Source organism: Lactuca serriola, chromosome 5 (genome assembly GCF_051521515.1).
Source record: "Lactuca serriola cultivar US96UC23 chromosome 5, Lser_US96UC23_V15, whole genome shotgun sequence".
NCBI classification, from domain to species: Eukaryota; Viridiplantae; Streptophyta; class Magnoliopsida; order Asterales; family Asteraceae; genus Lactuca; species Lactuca serriola.
In genome coordinates, this window is record NC_136412.1 from 20,119,828 (window position 1) to 20,145,530 (window position 25,703).

General features: G+C 30.5%; 1 protein-coding gene and 2 non-coding genes across 6 annotated transcripts; all 3 read right to left on the bottom strand.

Annotated features, from left to right (window-relative positions):
• Positions 1-1,090: 1,090 nt before the first annotated feature.
• On the bottom strand, positions 1,091-1,163 carry TRNAF-AAA (transfer RNA phenylalanine (anticodon AAA)). Its single transcript has one exon. It is a non-coding gene; the product is annotated as a tRNA-Phe (tRNA).
• A 2,995-nt stretch (positions 1,164-4,158) lies between these two features.
• Positions 4,159-4,231, bottom strand: TRNAF-GAA (transfer RNA phenylalanine (anticodon GAA)). Its single transcript has one exon. It is a non-coding gene; the product is annotated as a tRNA-Phe (tRNA).
• A 7,088-nt stretch (positions 4,232-11,319) lies between these two features.
• On the bottom strand, positions 11,320-14,671 carry LOC145052121 (heterogeneous nuclear ribonucleoprotein 1-like). Of its 4 annotated transcripts, none has more exons than XM_078999931.1 (5): positions 14,352-14,671; positions 14,129-14,198; positions 13,601-13,914; positions 12,339-13,509; positions 11,320-11,921 (listed from the first exon to the last, which is right to left on the bottom strand). In XM_078999931.1, the coding sequence occupies exons 3-5, from the start codon at positions 13,850-13,852 to the stop codon at positions 11,908-11,910; spliced, it is 1,437 nt and encodes a 478-aa protein (XP_078856057.1). In that variant the 5' UTR covers positions 13,853-13,914; positions 14,129-14,198; positions 14,352-14,671; the 3' UTR covers positions 11,320-11,907. The 4 variants fall into 4 exon arrangements, with proteins under 4 accessions (XP_078856057.1, XP_078856058.1, XP_078856059.1 ...); XM_078999932.1 differs by having other exon boundaries at positions 14,129-14,234; XM_078999933.1 differs by lacking the exon at positions 14,129-14,198.
• Between the last annotated feature and the right edge of the window lie 11,032 nt (positions 14,672-25,703).

Genomic DNA, 25,703 nt, shown 5'->3' on the forward strand with positions numbered 1-25,703 from the left:
AGCAACACACAAAACTAAGATTTTAATGAAGAAATATGAGGAGGTTGTATTATTGAAGAAATAAAAATGCGGTGAACGTGGATCGAACACGTGACCTTCTGATCTTCAGTCTGACGCTCTCTTAACTGAGGTATCCCCGCTATTTTTCTTTTTGATGCAAAATCAATTATATAGTTCAGATTTTTTCATGCGTTCTTAATTACATAATTGTTCTGATTTGAACCAACGTCTACATATATTCGTTGAACATTTCAATGACCATGAAAACTTCAATGGTCATTGAATTTCATATTAATTAAATGCCAACGCCATTCAACTATGATCATGTTTAATCTATTTAAAGACAATTACTCATTTCACATTATCCAAAAATCCATTTAAACTATACATCATTGTAGATGTTATAACAAGAAATGAATAAGAGGTGCAAGGTGTCAAGCATGAAGGTATACATGTACCTATGTACTAAGTACAAGTTTTTGATTCATGATGATGATAACTAGAGAATGTTCTAATAGATAAGGAGATACTATGAAACATTGAACAAGTATTAAAGGAGTTATAGTGCTGAATGAAATGTTCTATGCCATGATGCAAGTATATAATATTGATGCTTAAATGGAAAATTTAAGATTTTTACTACATGAAAAAAGATACGTTGCATACGTGATTATTGAAAACTCTACCCACCATATCCCTACGAATAGGACTCACTTAAGACCTGGTAAACCAACTTGAAAGTTGACTACAAATTTCAACCTCAGCAGCTAACATATGTTCCATCGATGACTTACCTAGCTTGTAAAACCTGTCTTTTCATTATAATTATATTATTTATCCCGACATCAAGCTTTCAAAGCTTGTAGTCCTTGTTTATATTTATGTCAGCTTCACTGTTACTTAGCCTAGGCCGCTTATAGCTTGTTTGTTTCTCATTGGAGATTTTGTTGTTATTTGAGATGTTTAAAGTAAAAAATGAAGAAAACAAAAAAAATAAATCATCCCTAATATATAGAACATCCGAGCAACACACAAAACTGAGCTTTTAATGAAAAAATACGAGGAGGTTTTATTATTGAAGAAATAAAAATGCGGTGAACGTGGATCTAACACATGACCTTCAGATCTTTAGTCTGACGCTCTCCCAACTGAGCTATCCCCGCTATTGTTCTTTTTGATGCAAAATGAATTATATAGTTCATATTTTTTCTTGCGTTCTTAATTACATAATTGTTCTGATTTGAACCAAAGTCTACATATATTCATTGAACATATCAATGACCATGAACACTTCAATGGTCATTGAATTTCATATTAATTAAATGCCAACGCCATCCAACTATGATCATGTTTAATCTATTTAAAGACAATTACTCATTTCACATTATCCAAAAATTCAATTAACCTATACATCATTATAGATGTTATAACAAGAAATGAATAAGAGGTGCAAGGTGTCAAGCATGAAGGTATACATGTACCTATGTACTAAGTACATGTTTTTGATTCATGATGATGATAACTAGAGAATGTTCTGATAGATAAGGAGATACTACGAAACATTGAAGAAGTATTAAAGGAGTTAAAGTGCAGAATGAAATGTTCAATGCCATGATGCAAGTATATAATATTGATGCTTAAATGGAAAATTTAAGATTTTTACTACATGAAAAAAGATACATTGCATACGTGATTATTGAAAACTCTACCCACCATATCCTTACGAATAGGACTCACTTAAGACCTGGTAAACCAACTTGAAAGTTGACCACAAATTTCAACCTCAGCAGCTAACATATGTTCCATCAATGACTTACCTAACTTGTAAAACCTGTCTTTTCATTATAATTATATTATTTATCCCGACATCAAGCTTTCAAAGCTTGTAGACCTTGTTTATATTAATGTCAGCTTCACTGTTACTTAGCCTAGGCCGCTTATAGCTTGTTTGTTTCTCATCGGAGATTTTGTTGTTATTTGAGATGTTTAAAGTAAAAAATGAAGAAAACAAAAAAAATAAATCATCCTTAAAATATAGAACATCCGAGCAACACACAAAACTGAGCTTTTAATGAAAAAATACGAGGAGGTTGTATTATTGAAGAAATAAAAATGCGGTGAACGTGGATCTAACACGTGACCTTCAGATCTTCAGTCTGATGCTCTCCCAACTAAGCTATCCCCGCTATTGTTCTTTTTGATGCAAAATGAATTATATAGTTCATATTTTTTCCTGCGTTCTTAATTACATAATTGTTCTGATTTGAACCAAAGTCTACATATATTCATTGAACATATCAATGACCATGAACACTTCAATGGTCATTGAATTTCATATTAATTAAATGCCAACGCCATCCAAGTATGATCATGTTTAATCTATTTAAAGACAATTACTCATTTCACATTATCCAAAAATTCAATTAACCTATACATCATTATAGATGTTATAACAAGAAATGAATAAGAGGTGCAAGGTGTCAAGCATGAAGGTATACAAGTACCTATGTACTAAGTACAAGTTTTTGATTCATGATGATGATAACTAGAGAATGTTCTAATAGATAAGGAGATACTATGAAACATTGAAGAAGTATTAAAGGAGTTAAAGTGTAGAATGAAATGTTCAATGCCATGATGCAAGTATATAATATTGATGCTTAAATGGAAAAGTTAAGATTTTTACTACATGAAAAAAGATACATTGCGTACGTGATTATTGAAAACTCTACCCACCATATCCTTACGAATAGGACTCACTTAAGACCTGGTAAACCAACTTGAAAGTTGACCACAAATTTCAACCTCAGCAGCTAACATATGTTCCATCGATGACTTACCTAACTTGTAAAACCTGTCTTTTCATTATAATTATATTATTTATCCCGACATCAAGCTTTCAAAGCTTGTAGACCTTGTTTATATTTATGTCAGCTTCACTGTTACTTAGCCTAGGCCGCTTATAGCTTGTTTGTTTCTCATCGGAGATTTTGTTGTTATTTGAGATGTTTAAAGTAAAAAATGAAGAAAACAAAAAAAATAAATCATCCTTAAAATATAGAACATCCGAGCACCACACAAAACTGAGCATTTAATGAAAAAATACGAGGAGGTTGTATTATTGAAGAAATAAAAATGCGGTGAACGTGGATCTAACACGTGACCTTCAGATCTTCAGTCTGATGCTCTCCCAACTAAGCTATCCCCGCTACTGTTCTTTTTGATGCAAAATGAATTATATGGTTCATATTTTTTCCTGCGTTCTTAATTACATAATTGTTCTGATTTGAACCAACGTCTACATATATTCGTTGAACATTTCAATGACCATGAAAACTTCAATGGTCATTGAATTTCATATTAATTAAATGCCAACGCCATTCAACTATGATCATGTTTAATCTATTTAAAGACAATTACTCATTTCACATTATCCAAAAATCCATTTAAACTATACATCATTGTAGATGTTATAACAAGAAATGAATAAGAGGTGCAAGGTGTCAAGCATGAAGGTATACATGTACCTATGTACTAAGTACAAGTTTTTGATTCATGATGATGATAACTAGAGAATGTTCTAATAGATAAGGAGATACTGTGAAACATTGAACAAGTATTAAAGGAGTTAAAGTGCAGAATGAAATGTTCTATGCCATGATGCAAGTATATAATATTGATGCTTAAATGGAAAATTTAAGATTTTTACTACATGAAAAAAGATACGTTGCATACGTGATTATTGAAAACTCTACCCACCATATCCTTACGAATAGGACTCACTTAAGACCTGGTAAACCAACTTGAAAGTTGACCATAAATTTCAACCTCAGCAGCTAACATATGTTCCATCGATGACTTACCTAACTTGTAAAACCTATCTTTTCATTATAATTATATTATTTATCCTGACATCATGCTTTCAACGCTTGTAGTCCTTGTTTATATTTATGTCAGCTTCACTGTTACTTAGCCTAGGCCGCTTATAGCTTGTTTGTTTCTCATTGGAGATTTTGTTGTTATTTGAGTTGTTTAAAGTAAAAAATGAAGAAAACAAAAAAATAAACCATCCCTAATATATAGAACATCCGAGCAACACACAAAACTGAGCTTTTAATGAAGAAATACGAGGAGGTTGTATTATTGAAGAAATAAAAATGCGGTGAACGTGGATCGAACACGTGACCTTCAGATCTTCAGTCTGACGCTCTCCCAACTGAGCTATCCCCGCTATTGTTCTTTTTTATTCTAAGATTATATAAATCCTAAGAATAACCATAATAGTCAATTCAAAACCAGGATGAAGACTAGAGTTGTAAAATGTAAAAAATAAAATGCGGTGAAGGTGCACGTGACCTTCAGATCTTCAGTCTGACGCTCTCCCAACTGAGTTATCCCATCTTCTGTTCTTTCGTTATAACAACGGTAAAAATAATACATCACACATTGATGTATTAGTAACATTAGTAACTAGGGGTGTTCATGGTCCGGTTTTTTCGGTTTTATGTCAAACCAATGCCAAACCGTTAGTAACGGTTTTTGTCAATCGAAAACCAAAGCCAAACCATTGAAAATTAAAACCGAACCAAACCAAACCGTTACTAACGTTTGGCTCCGATTTGGTTTCATGGTTTGAGCTTTTTACGCTCATTTAAGCCGGACCCATTAGACTAGGATCATTATCTATCTATATCATACATACTTATAAAGCTAGCATTTTTTCTTAAATCTGATGCATTTGAAACCCCATTTTTTAACTTTCTCAAACCACATTCATTTGAAACCCCCCTTTTTAACTAATGCAACTCAAAAGTTTTCTTAATTATGATTTAACACTCAAAAGTTTTATAACTTATATTATGTTTAATTAGCATTTAGTGAAAAGTTTACTATAAAAAGGTCAATCTTTTGTGTCTTTTGTGTTATATAAAATATTACATGTAAGACGGATTTGAAGATATTGTGATTCAAAAGTTTTCATATAGTTGAAGCATTAACGATCCAAATATAATGATTTGAAGAAATGGGTTATGTCGCATCGATGGTAATTGTAATATGATTTTTTTTCTTTCAACCAAAACAAATGAAGCTTTTCTATTCTTTCTTTATATTCAGTTTCTCATTTAATCTTTATATATGATTTGTGTGTATTACTCAATCTTGAATGTGACTCTCCAAACATCAATGTTTTGCTTCGAATATCTTTCTGATTCTTCTTTTTCAAGAAAAATATTTTGATTGCAAGTTAGTGAAGAATTGTCATCAAGTTTCTATGGTTGAATGGTGTTAAATGAAGAAAGAAAATTCATAAAATGGATATAGGTTTTTTTTGTTTGAGCAAAGTTGACAAATGTTAGTTTTTTCTTTTGATTTAAATGTATGTTTATGTAACATCTTTATTTATATATTCAACCACTCAATGCTTTTATTTATTTTATTGTAGTTTTTCTATTTTGATTATGTTTATTTTCTATTATTTTTTTTATTGGGTTATCGTACACAACATATTTAAAAGACGATATTTAAAAGATAACATAATTTTGAACGTTTGATATGTAATTATATTAGACTTATCATGATATGTTCTTCATATGAAAGTAATTTATCCATATTACTACGACAAGAATTACATATGACATTTACGAAAATATATATATTATATGTGATTTGTTTAACATGTATATACACCTGTGTATGTTATAAATTTATAATTAAATATATTTATGTCTAATAATTGAAGGGATTAAAATGATGCATCAAAACCAATAATTTGGACGAATATAATAATAATAATAATAATAACAACAACAACAACAACAATAAGAATAAGCATAAGAATAAGAATAAGAATAAGAATAAGAATAAGAATAATAATAATAATAATAATAATAATAATAATAATAATAATAATAATAATAATAATTAGTTACAACTCAAAAGTTTTTAACTTATGATTATTAATTAGTAATCACTAATAACTTTTTATTTTCCTTTCTTTTATAAAGTTGTAAAGTTTTGATCATTAAAAACATTAATGTATTTGAAGAGATTTATGATTTAAATATGAAAAGTTAATATAAATGTTATAATAGATGTTTTAGTGTTTTTATGTTATTAAAAATTATAGTGTTTATTTTTTGTATTTTTTATTATTCATTGTATATATCTTTTTTAATACAAATGTTATAATAGATGTTTTTCTATTTTTATGTTACTAAAAGTTGCAGTTCATATTTTTTTTTCATACGTTTTGTTACCCGTTATATTATCATTCATTTGATATATAATTTACACAATTTTAAACGGTTTATAAAATTATCAAATAATTGTATATATCACAATGACTTAAAAATTAAACTAGAATGTTTAATAAAACTAATATATTAACTATATGTTTGCTTTACTACAAAATTTTGTTTCAAAGTAGAAATATTAAATAATAATTTTGTAAAAGTTATTACTTTAACTATATAATTCTATTCTCGCGCAACGCGCAGAGATTCGCCTAGTATCTTATAAAGCTAGCATTTTTCTAAGCATTACATTGATTTGAAACTCCTTTGTCCTTTCATATTCTCAAAACTTATAAAAAAGACAAATTTCCAAGCACCATATTGATTTGAAACTTCCATGTTTTTTCATATTCTCCAATGACTTTTCAAATGCATTTTAGTAATGATTATTAATTGTTTATACATCAAACATGTTATATAAGTTGCGCCGCTAGCACTTTCTGGATGGCAAAAACCAATTCTCTTGGAAAAGTCTTGCTACACAAGTTCTATCTTTGTTCCACTTATATAGAAGAAATTCTAAAATGTTTACTTTTTTTAATATTGGGATGCGATTGTCCTTTCTATTTTTTCCCATTTGTGTAGGTCACAAATGGACACATTTAAGATTTAAAATAATTAGCATTATTAATAACTTTATTTATAAATAACTTAAAATTTCATCCAGTTATAGCATATAAAGTATTTTCAACCAAATGCTTAATTTCCTTAACAATTAAACACCAATAGGTGTTTATAATTAACATTTTATTAACAAATATTGTTTTTTCTATGATAAGTAATAAAAATTGTTATAACTATTTTCTTAAAACAACATGATAACAATAATAGTTTAAACAACATAAATTTAAAAAAAAAAAAAAAAGATTCTGATACATTGGAAAAACGGTTAATGCTTGAAATTAATCATAAACGAAATAAAAAAATGTTTAAATAAATGGTTTTCCAAATAACAATGTCAATAGCTAAAAAATGTATCAAATAAAAAACTACATTTAATTAACTAAATTCACACACAATATATGAATGGATACCAATGAGATGATATGATCCTAAAATACATCTATCTAAGTTGATGGACCATAAGTAGATGCTATTATAATGATTTGGTTTATATATATATATATATATATATATATATATATATATATATATATATGTTTATGGTCTATTTAAATTAATTATAATATTTTATAACATATTAGTGTAATATTCATTTGAAACCCCCCATTTTAAATTAATACCACTCAAAAATTTTCTTAATAATGACTTAAACACTCAAAAGTTTTATAACATATATATTATGTTTCATATGCATTTAATGAAAATATTACTATAAAAGGTCAATATTTTATGTAGACAACCATATAAATCACATACAATTGAAAAAGAAAACAAGTTTAAAGATTTTTGTAATGGTTTGAAGTATTTTGACCGTTTTTTGAATTATTTTATTATGGTAGAGCTTTTAATTTATATGTTTGTTATATGTTAATTCTTTTTTTATATTTTTTTGGTTATAGTATTCTTTTAATATAATTATTGTATGTTGTGGTTGAATCGTTAATGCAAATTATATTATATACATGTTATCGATCATATTATATATGTTGCTTCAAAAAATAACTAACTAAAATTCATGTATATGCTATATTTTCTAGGGGTGTGTATGGGTCGGTTTCGTTCGGTTATAGGCCAAAACCAAACCATAATCATTTCAATCGGTTAATGAATTTTGGTAACCAATGTGAATCGGTTAACATTTTAGTCGGTTAATAGCAAAGTTCTAAATAACGTAAGGCATGACTAGGCGGAAATGTCAAATCTTAAGCTTTTCCGAGTCTTGGCGAGCCATGTCGTTTGTAAGACGTGACTTAAGGCGGCAATTTTGTATATAATTCATATTTTTATATGTATTTTCAACTATTATTTATTTCTATACACATAGATGAGTCAAAGTGGCGTTTTGGTAAAGCTACAACTTTTGAACAGCTTTGACAAAATACTTAAATTGTTAACTTAAATATAACATTATAATGTCTACTTAAATATAAATTTCAGTTCCGCTTAAAAAACTAAAAAATATTTTGTAAATAGTTAAAAGTAATAAATTGTAGTGATAAATACAAAAACTAAATTGGAATCTTAATTTAACTAAAATATCTCCTAAAAATATTTTTATAATCATTAAAAGTTTTCAAATAAGTAGCTTAAAATAACTTACAATAACAATAATTAAAAATAACTCTATATAAATGATTATATTGTTACCTTTAAAATCAAAAAATAATGTTTGATTTTTCTAAATAATTTTAATGATAGAAATTAAAACATTAAGCAAATAAATTTTAATAAATTAATTAACAATAACAACAACTATAAATAACATTAAATCATATATTATATTTAATTTTATTCATTTGTAACTCGCGGGTAGAAGTCATTCAAACGATTGAGATTATGAAGTTATAATAGATGTATATATATTATCATAAAATTCAATATAATCAATATATTATATCAATTTAGTATACGAATTATTATATCAAATTTAACAACGTTATTGTTATATTAAAAAAAAAACATATATTTGTAAAGACTTCAACTATATAGATGTTTCTACGCTTTACAATGTCAACTTAAATATAAATTTCAGTTCCACTTAAAAAACCAAAGAATATTTTGTAAATAGTTATAAGTGATAAACTGTAGTGATAAATGCAAAAACTAAATTGCAATCTCAATTTAACTAAAATATTTCCTAAAGATTTTTTTATAATCGTTAAAAGTTTCTAAATAAGCAGCTTAAAATAACTTTCAATAACAATAGTTAAAACTAATTCTATATAAATGATTATATTGTTACATTTAAAATCAAAAAATAATGTTTGATGTTTTAAATAATTATAATGATTGAAATTAAAACATTAAGCAAATAAATTTAAAAAAAATAAATTAACAATAATAGCAACTATAAATAACATTAAACTATATATTATATTTAATTTTATTCATGTGTAACTCACGGGTAGAAGTCATTCAAAAGATTGAGATTATTAAGTTATAATAGATCTATATATTATCATATAACTCAAAATAATCAATATATTATATCAATTTAGTATACAAATTATGATATCAAATTTAACAACAACGTTATTGTTTTATTTAAAAAAAAAACATTTGTAAAGACTTCAACTATATATGTGTTTTTGCGCAACGCGCGAGCATTCGCCTAATTTTTCAAATAAAATTAAGAACAAACCAAATTGAATCATTGACAATTAACATAAAGAATAAACATTGATGGACTAAAAGAAACAACTACCTTAGTCACGATTTATCACTAAAATAAAACCATTAAACTTTTATACAAGACTTACTTAAAATATCACACATGATAATGGGCGTGTTTGGCAAAAGTAGCTGTTAGCTGGAAGCGGGTAGCGGTTAGCTGGTAGCGGGTAGCTGGTAGCAGGAAGCTGTAGCTTTTATTTGTTATATGAATGTTTGGCAAAAGTAGCTGGAAGCTTTTGAAATATATAAAATTACATAAAAGGACAATTTATTAAAAATAAAAATATGTATAAATATATTTTTAAGGGTAATTATGGAAATTGATTTCAAAAGCTTCAGAGCGTTTTGTTAAAAGCTACATGAAGTAGCTTTTAGAATCGGAGCGTTTTGTTAAAACTAAAAACTAAACGCTCGTACTGCAAAACGAACCTTTTTGTTTAAACTAGAGCGTTTTGCCAAAAGCTAAAAGCTAGAAGCTCCCAAAGCTTCCAAAAGCTCCCTGCCAAACAAGCCCAATATCTACTATAATAAATGAAAGTTTTTTTGGCGCATGTCATCTTCTCATTTATTTGAACACATGACATTTTCTACAATTTTTAAATTTTCTATTTTCCACTTGTCATTTTATTGTATTTTTCATTTTATTAAATTAAAATTCCACATTTAATATGTAAGGTAATATATATGTAAGGTATTTATTAGAAAATGTTTATATATGTAATGTATTCAATACATTAAAGTTTCACTAATTTTAATAATTCAAATTTTTCTCATTTTTCTTATAAATTCAAACCTTTCAAATTATTAAAATTTTATATTTATTTTTTTTAATTAAACTCATGTAATACATGGGTCTCACACTTAGTGATATAAATACCTGAAGGTTTAATAAAAAAAAACATACAATCGAAATATGACATGGTTGCATTAGGAAACTAGAAAAAATAAATTTAGACGCAACAAATGAATAAAAAGAAACTTGTTGTTTTTTCTATCAAAATGACATTGTTTTAATGGTTATATATATATATATATATATATATATATATATATATATATATATATATATATATATATATATATATATATATATATATATATATATATATATATATACACACACACACACTACGGTTCGGTCCGGTTTTATTCGGTTTAAAACTTTTCAAACCATAAGCCGAACCATTCATTACGGTTTCGAAAATTTGAAACCACAAGCCAAACTGTAAAGAAAAATACAAACCGCGAAACCAAACCGATGCCCGGTTTGACCGGTTTCACAGTTTCAAACTAAACCATGAACACCCCTATTAGTAACATAGTTTGTTTGTCGTCGAAGTTATTATGTTAACTTATTTCATTCGGTTCTGAAAAAAGATTTTAGTTCAGAGATAGATCTTCCTTGATAGAACAAGAAGAACATCACCTTTACACCATATTGTTAAAATTTGGAACATATTTCCATACTGTTTTCATCTATTGGTAATGTAGGGTTTATGTTTCTACTTTTGTCATGTTGCTCTAAAAATAACATAATGACAAAGCCATAGAGAGATATTTAAGAACCCCAAATAACATAAACTAAAATAAACAAGTTAAATGATTAGACATAGTAAATGGTCTAAAGAACAGAAGGCTGATGAAAATGATTACGTCACGAGATCATTTAAACCTCGTTCAAAAACATATATAAACATACAAACCATGATGATGAAAGAACAAAAAAAAATAAAAAAACGAACATTCATTCAACTTATTAATTAATAAGAATCCTAAAAGGTTAAGGATTACATCTCTCTAAATCATTCACACTTAATTTGTAAATCAAACAGAAAGCTGAAAAGTACATTCTCAGGAAAGAAAAGCAACATCATCAAGTACTGGCAAATTTACCAGACATTACAACAACTCAACAATAAGAAGAAATAAAATCCGAAATGAAAGAAAGAAACACAAATTATTTTGATCTAAATCTAACCACTCTCATCATGTTGAAAAGATGCACAACAACACATCAAAAGTGGAACTTACTGGGGGGGGGGGTTGGGTTGGGTTGGGGTTGTCCAAGAACACATGCTGAACTGGAAACCTAAACGTCAATTCAAAATTCAAAATTCATAATTTGTCACCAAATCCAATCCCCTTTTTAAAAGCCATCAAATCTTGTAGTTTATATCTTTTTTCTGAAGAATCCACAAAATCAAATAGCCTTAAAACCTGCCTCGTGTTGTATACTAAAGAGGGTTTGGGTTTTCTACCAAATAACACTTCCTCCTAAAAGTTACCTTCTTTCTTGTATGCAAATCTTGAAAAACTTCTATGCAGCAATCCCTGTAATGTAAATCATTCACCAAAAGCAGAGTTAAAACCAACATATCTACATGTAAAGCAAAACGAATATATGCTATCTAGAGATAATTACAAAAATGACCAATATGGGTAATGGGTGGGATGCATTTTTAACAAAATGACCACCATTTTGCAAATTGTGAAATTGTTTTTCGACTATAAAAGCCTTCGAAGAAAAATCATGTAGTATTTCGCAATATATCTTTTTTTTTGTTTTTGTGGTGTAGACCATAAAAAAAACATTGTTTCAATTTCTAAGGAGGCTCATTGTGAAATAGGTGGTCATTTTGTGTGATAAGCCCCAAAAAGATGTTACTATTTTGTTAAATAACTCGTACCCATTTTGGTCAATTTTGTGATTTTCTTATTTATATAATTAGACATACACATAACACATACCCCTATTAGTTTGTCTATTTGCAATGCTATAATTACCAACATAGCCCTCAGAACTTCTGCCTGTGACATCTTCCGAATTATCAAGCCCATAACCAAATGAACCCGGACCGGGACCCGAACCCTCCAGCTCATTAGAAGGCTGCTGCTGCCAAGTGGTTTCACCATACATTGAACCCCCACGGTATAAATTACCATAAGACCCTTCATGGGTTACCCCATTGTTTCTTCCAAGTCCACCACCACCTCCACCTCCAATTCCATAGTTGTTTTCGCCTATACTTCCACCATTGTAGCCAGACGAACTCACTCCACCACCTTGAGTAGATATCGGGTTCGAACCCCAGTTCGACCCGTTTCCAAATACTCCAAACCCACCGTTGGTTCCCGAACCCAAATACGGACCGGACCCACCCGGGCTCGTCAGCCCACCACCATTTCCCCAAACATTTCGAGTTGTTGACCCGATAAACGACTCGTTTCTAACATTAACATTACTTTGGTTGTAACCGATAGGGGTAACGAACCGATTCGAGTACGGGCTCAAAACCCGCCCGTAACCCATGTTGTTAGAGGTCGTTCCAAATGCATTCGGGCTCAAACCCGGGTCCAGGTTCATACCCATCCCGTAACCGGACGACCCAAACGGTGAGAACCCGTTTCGGCCCGATTGTGCAATCGGGCTGAACCGGCTATCCGTTCGACCTCCATAAATTGAGCTCATGTTGTAACCTTGCGGGTAGGTGCTGGTGAGGAACGTGTTGGGTCGGGTCAACCCGTAGTTGAATCCAACTCCAACCAACGGGCTTCGACTGGGGCCCGGGGATAACTCTTTTGGGACGGCCCGTTTGACTTCAACCATTTTGCCATTGAGTTCGTGGAAGGTTTTATGCAAAACACGATCCACTGATTCCTCTGAATCAAATGTGATGAAACCAAAACCTCTTGGCCTTTGAGTGTTGTGATCATACATCACCACCACATCTGTAATCGTACCAAATTGATCGAAGTATTTCTTGAAATCACTCTCGGTGACTGTTGACGCTAATCCTCCTACGAATATCTTCTTCGTACGACCTCCCGGACCTGGTGATCCTTGAATGCTGTTGTTGTTGTTTCTGTTCAAGTTCAATCCATGGTGGTCTTCTCTAGGAACAGCTTTTTTGGCTTCGACCTGTGTGATTTTTTTTTTAATGAAATTAAGAATCTAAATCGCATTGTTGATTGTTATTAATTAGGGTTAGAGAATTTTTGAATTAACTTACGGTTCGACCATCAATCATATGCTTCTCCATCACGACTCTCTCTGCAACAGCGGGATCAGCGAAGACGATGAAACCAAATCCACGAGCACGACCAGTTATACGATCTCTCATGATCACGGCTTCGATAACTTCACCATAACCACTAAAATACTCTTTCAATCGAGCCTCATCGGTGTCCCATGAAATCCCACCAATGAATAGTTTACCGAAATCCGATTCCATCTTTACTATAACCCCATGTTGAATTGCCATGAAATTGGATATAACCCTCAACTAAAAACTAATCGGGGTGCTGAGTTGCTAACCCAATTCAACTACAACAACGACAGAATGAAAGATATCAAAATTCTGATTAAAAATCGAAACTTTACCCTATTATATCGATGCAAATCAATCCAAACGCTACAGATTTCATGAGTCCAACAAAAATTTAGTGAAGAAGCAGATAGAACAACACAATTATGCATATTTCCAGTTTCAACAGATCAAAATGTAGATAAGAAAGGATTAAAACAAGTAAATGCTTACCTTATCCGGACAAAATTAGGAAGAATCGGGTACCAAAGAGTGATCGGAAAACAGTCCGAGTATTCACGAACTAAAATCAAGAAAATCGGATCCCTCAAACATCAATCTCAAGTAGATTTCAGATTCATAAAAACCCACAATTCAAATAGATCACAGAAATCGATCAATACAAAACAAAATTAGGGAAATCTACACAAGAAAATTAGTTTCTGTATACACTTACCATTAATGGAGGTCTGATTTGAAGGTGGGTAAGATCTAAGAATGAATATGCATATAATTGAGAACGGTGGATGTGGGTTTCTTCCCCAAAGGCAAGGTATTGTTATTATATTTTAACTAAAAAAACTTTACATATTTCTTGGTTATTCCTCCACTCCTTTGTGTATATAAATGAAAAGAAATGGAATTTGTAGCTGGGATTGATGGGAATAGTATAAATTAATAGAAAGAGGAGAGAGAGAGAAAGAGAAAGAGAGACAGTGTGTTTTGGGCAATCCTCTGGTGTAAGAATATTTGGAGGAGCCTAGAGAGAGATGACAGGAGATGATGAGCTTTTAAATCTTGGATTTGAATAATTAAATAATAAAACCAAATCTAGTTCAATATTATTTTATGCGATTTTTACATGAAATTGTACAGCCATATATATAATTCGGTAGAGTGCATAGTATATTTCAAATGGTAAATTACATGCATTTTTCAGTTGTTTTTTATTCTATAAATTATATTTTTAAAATTGACATCTAAAAGTTTCACTAGTTTAGTATATGAATTTATGATTAACTTTGTCTCCAAATATGAAATCCAACTAATCAAAGTTCTAGAGAAAATCACAAAAACATAATGTTAAATGAATTCTAACAAAATAACCATAATTCAAGAGTTTACCAAAATAATCATGGATTCACGGTGGACCGGTGTGAAATGTAGAACTCTAAAAAATATACACGTTAAAAAAAAAAAAAAAAAAAAAAGATTTGTGACTTCTTTGTTGAAATTTAGGGATGTCAACAGGACAAAAGGTATAGGAATTGCATCCCCTGCCCTCACCCTCGAAATTTCCAGCCTCCCCACCTCCGTCCCCACCCCCGAATTCCTAGATTACCACCCTCCCCCCCATTTCCTGCCTCCAATCGAGGGACACACAGGTTTCTATTCTAGTTAAGTTCCTCATGCACACCATGTGTTTGTGTTTATGTCCTAGTGGGTTTATTTGGTTGCTATCATCATGTTTTTTATGTATACGGGAGTTTAGTGAGTTGCATATGTTTATTTACATACTCAAATTGAACCGGGTGCTATAAGTTCTATAAAACTATATTTCCCACAAGTCATACTTATTAACCATATGACTCCTATCACCACTTTTTTATACATTGGGATAATCTACAGAGTTTAGCTATCATTTTTTTTAACCTTTTTGTATAATAATCTTTATAGTGCATAACAGGAGGAGAGAAATCATTCTCATCACTATGTTTTGCACTTGCACTTCATGAGATGACAAAAGCTCAATTTCAGCTATGGATGAGTTTGATGTGTTTATGGTAAAATTAATTTACATGAATAACTAGTTGTTTATATTCTTCTTTTTAACCACATTAAATTTCTTTTAATAAAACACAATCAGTGGCTTGGTTGTAACTTTTAATGATCTTTATATTGCAAGATGTTGTGAGTAGAAAAATAAGCTTGGAAATGGTTGTGGATTTTGCTTTGGCACAAGGATCATAGTGGACATTTATTACACCTCGTGATATAAGGTAAACCACTAAGTTCAAGTTTCTTTCTTTTTCTTTATTTACTTACAAAAGAGATGTTTATAACATTTTATGACAAGTTCTGTAGTAAAGAAAAAAAAGAATAGTGTTGTAACATTTTATTTAATTACTTGATATATATATATATATATATATATATATATATATATGTGTGTGTGTGTGTGTGTATGTATTTATTTACATCATGGTAAAACATGATAAAGAAGCAACAAATGGCCGCTCCTCGCTCATAAACAAAGGTTTGGTTTGCTTTTGTTAATGCATTATGGTGTACTTTATAAAAATGGTTCTTTATAAAAAAAAATTAAAAAAAAAACATTACATGTCACAAGTGAATCACATATAAATTACATGTGATTCAGATAAAAATCACATGTAATTCACATTTGAATCACATATAATTCACATGTAAATCACAAGTGCATTATATATAAATTATATGTGAATCACATGTCACAAGTGAATCACATATGAATTACATATGATTCACATTTAAATCACATGTAATTCACATATGAATTACATGTGATTCACATGTAAATCACATGTTATTCACATATGAATCATATGTAATTCATATATAAATTACATGTGATTCACATGTAATTCACAGTAATTCACATATGAATTATATATGATTCACATGTAAATCATATGTAATACACATATGAATTACATGTGATTCACATGTAAATCACATATGAATTACATGTGATTCACATGTAAATCACATATGTATTTTTGTGAGTGTTTTTGCATCAAAAAATTTCTTTTTATTTTTCTTGTAGATTTCGGAGAAATTGTGTTGAATATTGAAGAGATGAAAAATGATAAATTGAATAAAATATGGAAATATTGACACGAAGACATGAAAACAGTTTGATGTTTTATACTATTTTTTGTTTTTGATATTTTATATTGTATCGAATAAAATACTTATTGTATTGTGTTTATATATTAGTAAATAAAATGAATTTTCTTATGATTCTTTTACAAATATTATAAAATATGAAATATGCATATATGCACTTGTAAAAATATGCATAAATGTACCAAAAATATGTATATATGCACCTAAAAAATGCAGTTTTTTTTAAAAAAATAATGTGTTTTTGAAAAAATTTGGTTTTTAAAAAAACTGCAGTTTTTTAAAATAAATGCTTTTAAAAAAAATACAGGTTTTTTAAAAAAATTGCAGCTTTTTTTTTTTGAAAAGTTTGCAGATTTTAAAAAAAAATGTTGTTTTTTTAAATTGAAATACAATTTTTATTTTTTTTATGAAAGAATTGCAGATTTTTTTTGAAAAAAAAATGCAGTTTTTTTGATAAAAATATGCAGTTTTTTTGAAAAAATTGCTGTTTTTTTTAATATTTTTTTCATTTTTTTTTAAATCATGTTTTCTTAAAAAAAAATTAAATGATCTCCATTTTTTTTAAAAAAAATTGATAATATTTTTTAAAAAAATCTGAAATTTGAGTTATTATGTAAATGTTTAATATTTTTTATTAATGTTTCCAATAACACAAAAATTTAAACATTAAATGAGATTGGTATGATTACGACCATGCCCTTATTGAATTAGTTTTGATCTCACGCTCCACTTTTAGTTCTTGGGTTCTCGGAAAACTATTAGTTCTCAACCGATCTCACACACACACACACATACACACACACGCACACACACACACACACACACACACACACACACATATATATATATATATATATATATATATATATATATATATATATATATATATATATATATATATATATATAGGGTTGAAATCGGTTGAGAATTCATAATTTCCTGAGAACCTAAGAACTAAAGGTGGAACGTTGGATCAAAATCATATCATTAAGGACATGATCGTCATCATACCAATCCCACTTAATTTTTTGTATTATTGGAAATATTAATAAAAAGCTCTCAAATTAACATTATAAAACAAAATTTTGGATTTTTTTCTAAAAAAAAATTTGTTTTTTTAACTTTTTTGGAAAGCATAAATTTTTAAAAAATTTGAATTTTTTTTAAAAACTACAGTTTTTTAGAAAAAAAATTGTAATGTAACTTTTTAAAAAGAAACTTCATTTTTTTTCTAAATTACTGCAATTTTTTTTCAAAAATAGTGCAACTTTTCGAAAAAAAACTGCAATTTTTTTAAAACAAAATGTAATTTTTTTAATAAAGCTGCATGTTTTAAAAAGTAAAAATTTTTAAAAATTAGTAAATTTATATAAAAAAACTAAAATATTTATAAAAAAAAAAACTCTAATTTTTTTAACAAAAAAAAAACATTTTAGGTGCATATATTCATATTTTTTTCAAATGAATATATGCATATTTCTTATACTATAATATTCGTAAGTAAATCATAAAAAATCTCATTTTTATTAATCAATCTATAAACATAATAGTACAAGTATTTTATTCGATACAAAATAAAATATAAAAAATAAAAAATGCTACGAAGATTCACAATGTTATCATTTTGTCATATTTTCTTCAATTTATCACTTTTCACCTCTTCAATATTTTTCACAAATTCTTCAAAATCTACAAGAAAATTAAAAAACAAATTGATTAATGCAAGAACACTCACAAAAATGCACATGCATATATCATATAATATTTACATGTGATTCATATGTGAATTACATGTGATTTACATGTGAATCACATGTAATTCATAAGTGAATCATATGTAAATCTTATATGTGAGTTACATGTTATTTACATGTGAATCACATGTAATTCTTATGTGATTCACTTGTGAACTACATGTGAATCACATGTAATTCATATGTGAATCACTTGTGATTCATATGTAACTCATATGGGATTCACTTGTAATTTACATGTGAATTACATGTGATTTTATATGTGAATTACATGTGATTCATATGTAAATCACTTGTGATTTATATGTGATTCACTTGTGATTTATATGTGAATCACTTGTGATTCAAATGTGAATCACTTGTGATTCACATATGAATCACTTATGATTCACATGTAAATCACTTGTGAGTTACATGTGAATTACATGTTCCTTTGTAGTTTTATTAATTTTTTTTGACAATTTAAAATGTAAATATTTACCTATAAAGAAGATGCACAAGTGAATAAAGCTTCACATTGATCAAGAAGAGCTATATCTTGTGTTACTATAGTCGGAAGTTCAGAAACCACCCAATTTGTCCCCTCCAACTGTAGAAAAGCAATTTATTTACAACATCATTCACTTTTATAAACTTCAAATGAATAAGTATTAAAAGATATAAAACTCACTCTTACTAGTCTAGATCGTAAGGAGGATCCAGTCGACTGCATTACTTGAATAACACCATAACATTGGATAATATCTGTTGTCAGAAGAGCAAGCTACTATAATCTTTGAGTTTTTATCTAATTTGGATGCAACATCTATTCCAGACAAACATTGTGTCTGATTAAGTACTTAATACAGGACTGAATGGGGTTGAAAATTGAAATGATTTTTTTATATAAAAAAATACTCACAGTCAGTCACTCACCTCAATGTGGGAATCCCATTTTTATTAAATTAGCAATTGCAAATTCGGCTATGGTGGGAGGTGGTGGTGCATGCTCTATAATTAGCTCTTTTAAATGTCCCTGTAAAACAATATACATGTTAGATAACTTCAAGTAAATTATATTTGTAGTCCTTGGGTATTGGATATAGCCTATTTTTTTCATTTTTGGTCCTAAAAAGATTTTTTTTCTTGCAATTTGGTCCTTATTTGAGGTTCTTGTAACGTTTACTTTAGCAGACTTTTAAAATTTTGGTCTTGAAATGTAGTCATTTGTGTAAATTAGAATTTTTGTCCCCAAGTCTAGTTAATTTTTCCAATTTTGGTCTTTATTTGAGGTTCTTGTAACACTTTTGGTCCTTGTTTCAAGTAAAAATACCAATTTTTGGTCCCAAAACATATAGTTAATTCTTGGAACAAGAATCAAACCCGCAAGAGCAAACTTTTTGGACCAAAATTTTTAAAAAATAAATCAGGGACTAAAAATGTAATATTGCTCCAAAATATAGTGAGTTTACTTGAAACAGAAGCAAAAACATTACAAAAACTTCAACGAAGGACCAAAACTAAAGAAGCCAGCTATAGAGCTATATTCAAGGACCAAAAATGTAATTTACCTAACTTCTTACATATATTTTGGACTAAAAGATTTGAAATTACTTTTTTGACCTCGCCTCATCTAAAGCAACAAAATATAACCCTCTAGTTTCTTGGCATAAATACTTGCATATATAAAGTTCTATTGAGAGCCAATAACTGAACACCTAATCTTGGAGTTTTTACATTTCTGAATAGTCTCCATTACATCTCTTGGATCACAAGTAATTAAAGTTGAATAGACATGTTAACATACCATCAACCAGAAGCATGTCATTAGCTTCTACATCATTAACAAGATCATCATAATTAACACTAACATAGTCTGCTGTACCAACACCTATTTTTATTGTGAATGTGAATTCTTGGGCACTTGCTAAGTTAATTAGTTTTGTTGATTAGGGAAAAAAGTTGAGTTGATTGGGTGGGTGGGTGGGTGGGTGGGACAAAAAATTGGAATTGGTGATATGAGGACACGTGCCTTGGTGTCGAGCATGATTGCAATGACATTATCCTTATGTTGAGCATTGTATTCTTTAACCAGATCAATGACTTTTTGATGAGAAGAATGATCACCATGTGACATGTTTAGTCTTGAAACATTGACCAATGTCTTTTATCTCCTATAAATTGCATCTAAGTCAATGGTTTTTTTTTCAAATGAATCTCTTTATATATAACAATTAGCAAAGTTAATAACACATAAAAAAGGTAGCAGTTCAATTCAGAAAAGAAAAGAAATTTGTGTAAAATTATCTAGTTTACAACACAGATAACCATAATTGATCGTTCTATAGTCTTTTTCACTGATGCATTTTTACAAACACCTTGAGGTTATCTTTTATTCTGAATACACATCTCTGAATACACATCTCTGAGGTTATCTTTTCTATCTCTCTTGCTCACACTTCTTACTCTCCCATAATCGATTACAATCACTCTTCGGAGCAAGTCTTTTGTGACTTAATCACTAAGTTTGATCTCACTTATTAACTTGGATTGAATGCATTCCTCGTTATGAATCAACTTATGTGTATACTTGATATAACAATTGTTGTCATTTCCTTTTCTTTACTTTTCCGCAACTAACTCTCTAACCATCTAACATTAAATATTATTGTTGAGCTTTTAGATCCTTCAAGATTAACTATTCCGCAATATACTTATTCTAAAGTTTGTTCAAGTGTGTCTCAAAGTTTTTCTCTCAACACATATCTAGTCCCAAATATCATTCTAAGTCATAAAGTTTCCAACTTTATGGCTTTCCAAGGCTAGAAGGAATCCATAAACCAAAACCCTAACTTAATACACAAACCAAAACATCATAACTCTTGCATGGCGGGAAGAAAGGGTACAATATCACATTTTTATGGTTCCTAGCACTCAAAAACATCTGAAAGGACAATTCTTATGGTTTAGAGTAAGCCATACTCATGAATAACAAGATTATGGGATCAAAATGCATAAAAGTTTAAGAACTAGCAAGATCCAAGGAAAACATTCATCAAGTTCCAAGCTTTATACCTTCAAGGGATGCTTGAGGGTGAGATACTTCTGGATCTAAGTTGCCTTGAGCTTCCAATTTGATCTACCACCTTTTTCCTCCTTCACAAGCATAAGAACGCACTCTTTTCTAGCTCAAAATACACACCAAAGAACTAAGTTTTGCAAGGGACATTTTTTGGAGATGGAGGCTGATGGAGGAAAGGGTTTTGAGGGGATAAGGATGCTTAAATAGTGCTCAAAGCCTAAAAAAATTAGGGTTATCTCACCTGACAAGTACGCCCAAGGTACTCACGTACACATGCGACCCTTTTTAATTAGCTACGCCAAGAGTACACCCCAAGTACGCTTGGCGTAAGGACCAATATTGAAATAAATTCTCATACTTAGGGTTAAATGGAAAATACCTAATGTCTAGGTGTTACAAGTGTAGTTTCAGTTATTGAGGCTCATGTATTTGAGTGTGAGGTTGTCGACATCGATGATTGACTGTGAATTCTATCCTTCAGTAAATCAGTAAGATGTCGTAAGGTTGTGGAGGAATGGTTCGGACCGGATTTGTGAGTTTTAATCCACATGGTTAGGGTTCAGGTGGATTTGCCTGTCTGGAAGTTAGACATGGTTTCAGGATCTTTAGTTTATGGATAGGGAATTTAATTCTTCTTGGTGTAGTTTAGTCCTGATGTGTTGGTGTTGTCCCATCGTCGGGTTACTTGTTTCTCGCCAAGGATTGGGTTGGCCTTCAGTCTGAAGGGCGTCATTATTTCAAACATATTTCCAATACTGTGGCGGATGTAAATTTGTCCTTTGGGAGTTTCTACTCGAGTATGGTCCATGCACTTAGTTTGGAAATCATTATGGTCATAGTTATGGTTCTAGCATTCGGAGTAACGTTAGCATGTTGGAAGAAGCAAATGGACTTAGAAGAACCCTCAAGGGGTTCAAATGGTGTTTTAAGAGTATCCAGTAAGGACAGATTTCGAGGAAGAAATCTAATTTAAGTGGGAGAGAGTTGTAACACCCGTTTCTCGGATTGGATGAGTTGATGATATAAAGGAATAAAAGCCAAGGTTTTTGAAGAAAACCATATGCCACGACGTGCATCAAAGAGTGTCACGATATGGCATGCCAAATGAAGAACGTGTGCTTTTAATGGTTGTCACGACATGACAAGAGGAAGGTCACGACGTGACAGTAGCTACAGCCCAAGCCCGTGATCTTTTAGAGTTCCTTCCATATTTAAGCCCCTAAAATCAAGGTTTAGGGCATCCTCTTCAGCCCCAAACCCTTTCAACGAAACCTAGCCTCCATTGTTGAGTTTGTGAGCTTTTGGTAGTGTTTTCGATGTCTTGACAGAGAATGAAGTCTTTTGTGGTGTTTTTGGTGTATTGGAGGAGAAGGAAGCGTCCTTAATGCATGGACCAGCTTGCAAGTCTCATCATCATCTCCTAGAATTTTCTCTAGACCATTATAAGTGTTCAAGTTCCAAGCTTTATCTTCTTTGCTTCTAGATCTTAGTTTTTTGTGCATTTTCTCCGATTTTGAAAAAGTTTGGATGGATGGATTCCATAAAGTTGGCAACTTTGTGGATCCTTGAGGTCCCCTTGAGGATTATATGCTATGAATATGAAGTTTGGTTGATTTTTGAATCCATGCATTAGATTTTAGTTCCAAATTTTTTATTTTGACCTAACATGAAGTTCCAACTTTTTTATTTTAACCTAGCATGAGCTCAAGACATGCATGTATATAAATCATCGATTTTGATAATGTTCTTAGAGTAAGATAACATTCTGGAAAGCTCTTTCAAAAAAAAATCTCTAACATTCTGGAAAGTTGGAATAGATGGCTTAAAGGATTAAGGGCTTAATGCATTATGCTGCCTCAATGCAGTATTCACAACGTGGCCATATTGATGTCATGATGTGACGATGAGGCTCATCGACTGTTTGGACGGACACTGTCACAGCATGATGGCATGAACACCACGACATAACAGTAGATTTGATCATGGCTGATTTGGATCGTGAATGAGATTTTGATCGAGTATGAGTTTGTTTTCCACGACGTAACCATAGATTGATCACGACGTGGAAGTCAGCTGATGTTGACTTTTACCGTTGACTTTTTGACTTGTTCGAATTTTGGGAAAATTACTAGTCTTTGAGTTTGGATGAAGGTTTGACCTTTGATATTTCGATAGGTGGGATGCAACACCAGTATTTGGACATTTCAAACTGTGTTTGTTCAACAGCAAGAGGTAGGTGAATCTTCTCACTAAACTATGTAGAATGCTAATTATCTTTGTGACACTTGCATGGAAGACCAGGATGTGGCCCCTAGAATGTGTATGAAAAAAACCAGGATTTGGCCCATGGCAATTATATGTAAGACCAGATCTAGACCCTGACAATTGTATAAACGACCAGGATCTGGCCTCTGGCAATTGTATGTAAGATGAAGATTTTGATGGGTTTTGGTCATAAGACATCCTATGTGCTCATACAAACCCTAATGCGTGGATCTAGGTTTCTCTATTGTATATGCTTTGAATCCAAGACTATAAACCCTAATTCTAGCATATGGAAATCAATATAAACATGTAACTAGGTTTAAGAACATACCTTGATTGTTATATAGCAATAACAATCCAATTCCTCCTTGAATTGACCTTGGAAAGCAGAGAGTCACAAGTGTCACTCCTCTAATGGCTTACAAACACCAAGAGCAAGTGGAGAAGGTATAAAGAGAGAGGAGGGAGGTTAGAATTCGTCCTAAGGACCTCTTGGGAAGGGTTAGACGAATTCATGAGCCTTAGGGGGTTTATATAGGTGTAAAGATTAGGGTTTTAGTCCTTATCCTTATCTAGTTGCTTGCCCACCAAGCAACCATAAGATAAGTCTTAGAAACCCTTATCCTAGTCGAATTCTAAGGCATTATCTCCTTAAATTCGTTCACCCTATATTTAAGATAATCCTTACCTTATTTTGTAACTATCACATAATTACAATTCAGCCCCTCTAGTTTAATTAATTACACTTGATCACAAAATTAATTCTTAATTAATTATTGACCAATATTAATTAAACAAATATGATTTCTCCTTTAATATATTATTCTTATAACATATTAATAAATCATAATAACCTCTCTCTCTATTTATTTCTCCAATCAAGTTGCTTTGGTGAAGGCAACCCAAAAGGACCATGCACCATCGGGTCAAGTACATACCAAAATAGTTATGGACTTAGACACTAATCCAACAGTCTCCCACTTGGATAAGTCTAACAACTATTTTGCGTATGACTTCGGATCCCGATCTGCAATCGTAGCTTTCCAAAGCCGTTGTCAACTCTGATCCTATCAGATACGCGTGTCCTTAGATAAGGGATCATATATTCCTCCATTCTAGATATCATATGAGATATGATTTCAAATCATTCTCTTTGTACTATATCTCGATTTCCGATTTATGACAACTGACTAATTGAACAAATCAAATTAGCCCTAGCCCGGCCGAGCATTTATGTTTGTCATCACTAAACCATCGAGGGGCCCAAAGATATCGCTTTTATCCTACTTTGAATAAAAGGAACGGATAAACTTTGATACAATGCTCGCTTGCACTCACGCACCGAATCACACACAACAATATGTTTTATAACACCAAGTTACTAGTGCGTTTACATATTATCAATGTGCAACCGATTCGCAAGATACAACTCACACATCTCGGTTTCAAGAATATAAGATGTTATCGTCTCACCAATCACTCGTGATACAATCCATGGAGTGATCCAAGTGAGTGTGGGTCTAATCCAATGCTCAAATCACATTCATAAGTACTCATGAACGTTGCAGCAAACATTTGCTTATGTGTAATACTCTTTTAGACAATCCACACACCAATTCACGACAGTCTTCATTCATATCTACTTCCAACATATGAACGACTGTGGCCCGTTTGAATAATTCCATTATTCTTAATAAACTCAATTATTCTGGAAGTCAAAACATGCAAATGTGAAACACAAGAATAATACTAATCCCATATGGCCTCAACCCTTTGAGCATAAATAAAACACTTTTTATTTATCACCATATTGATTACTCATTATTTGTAGTTTCGGGTA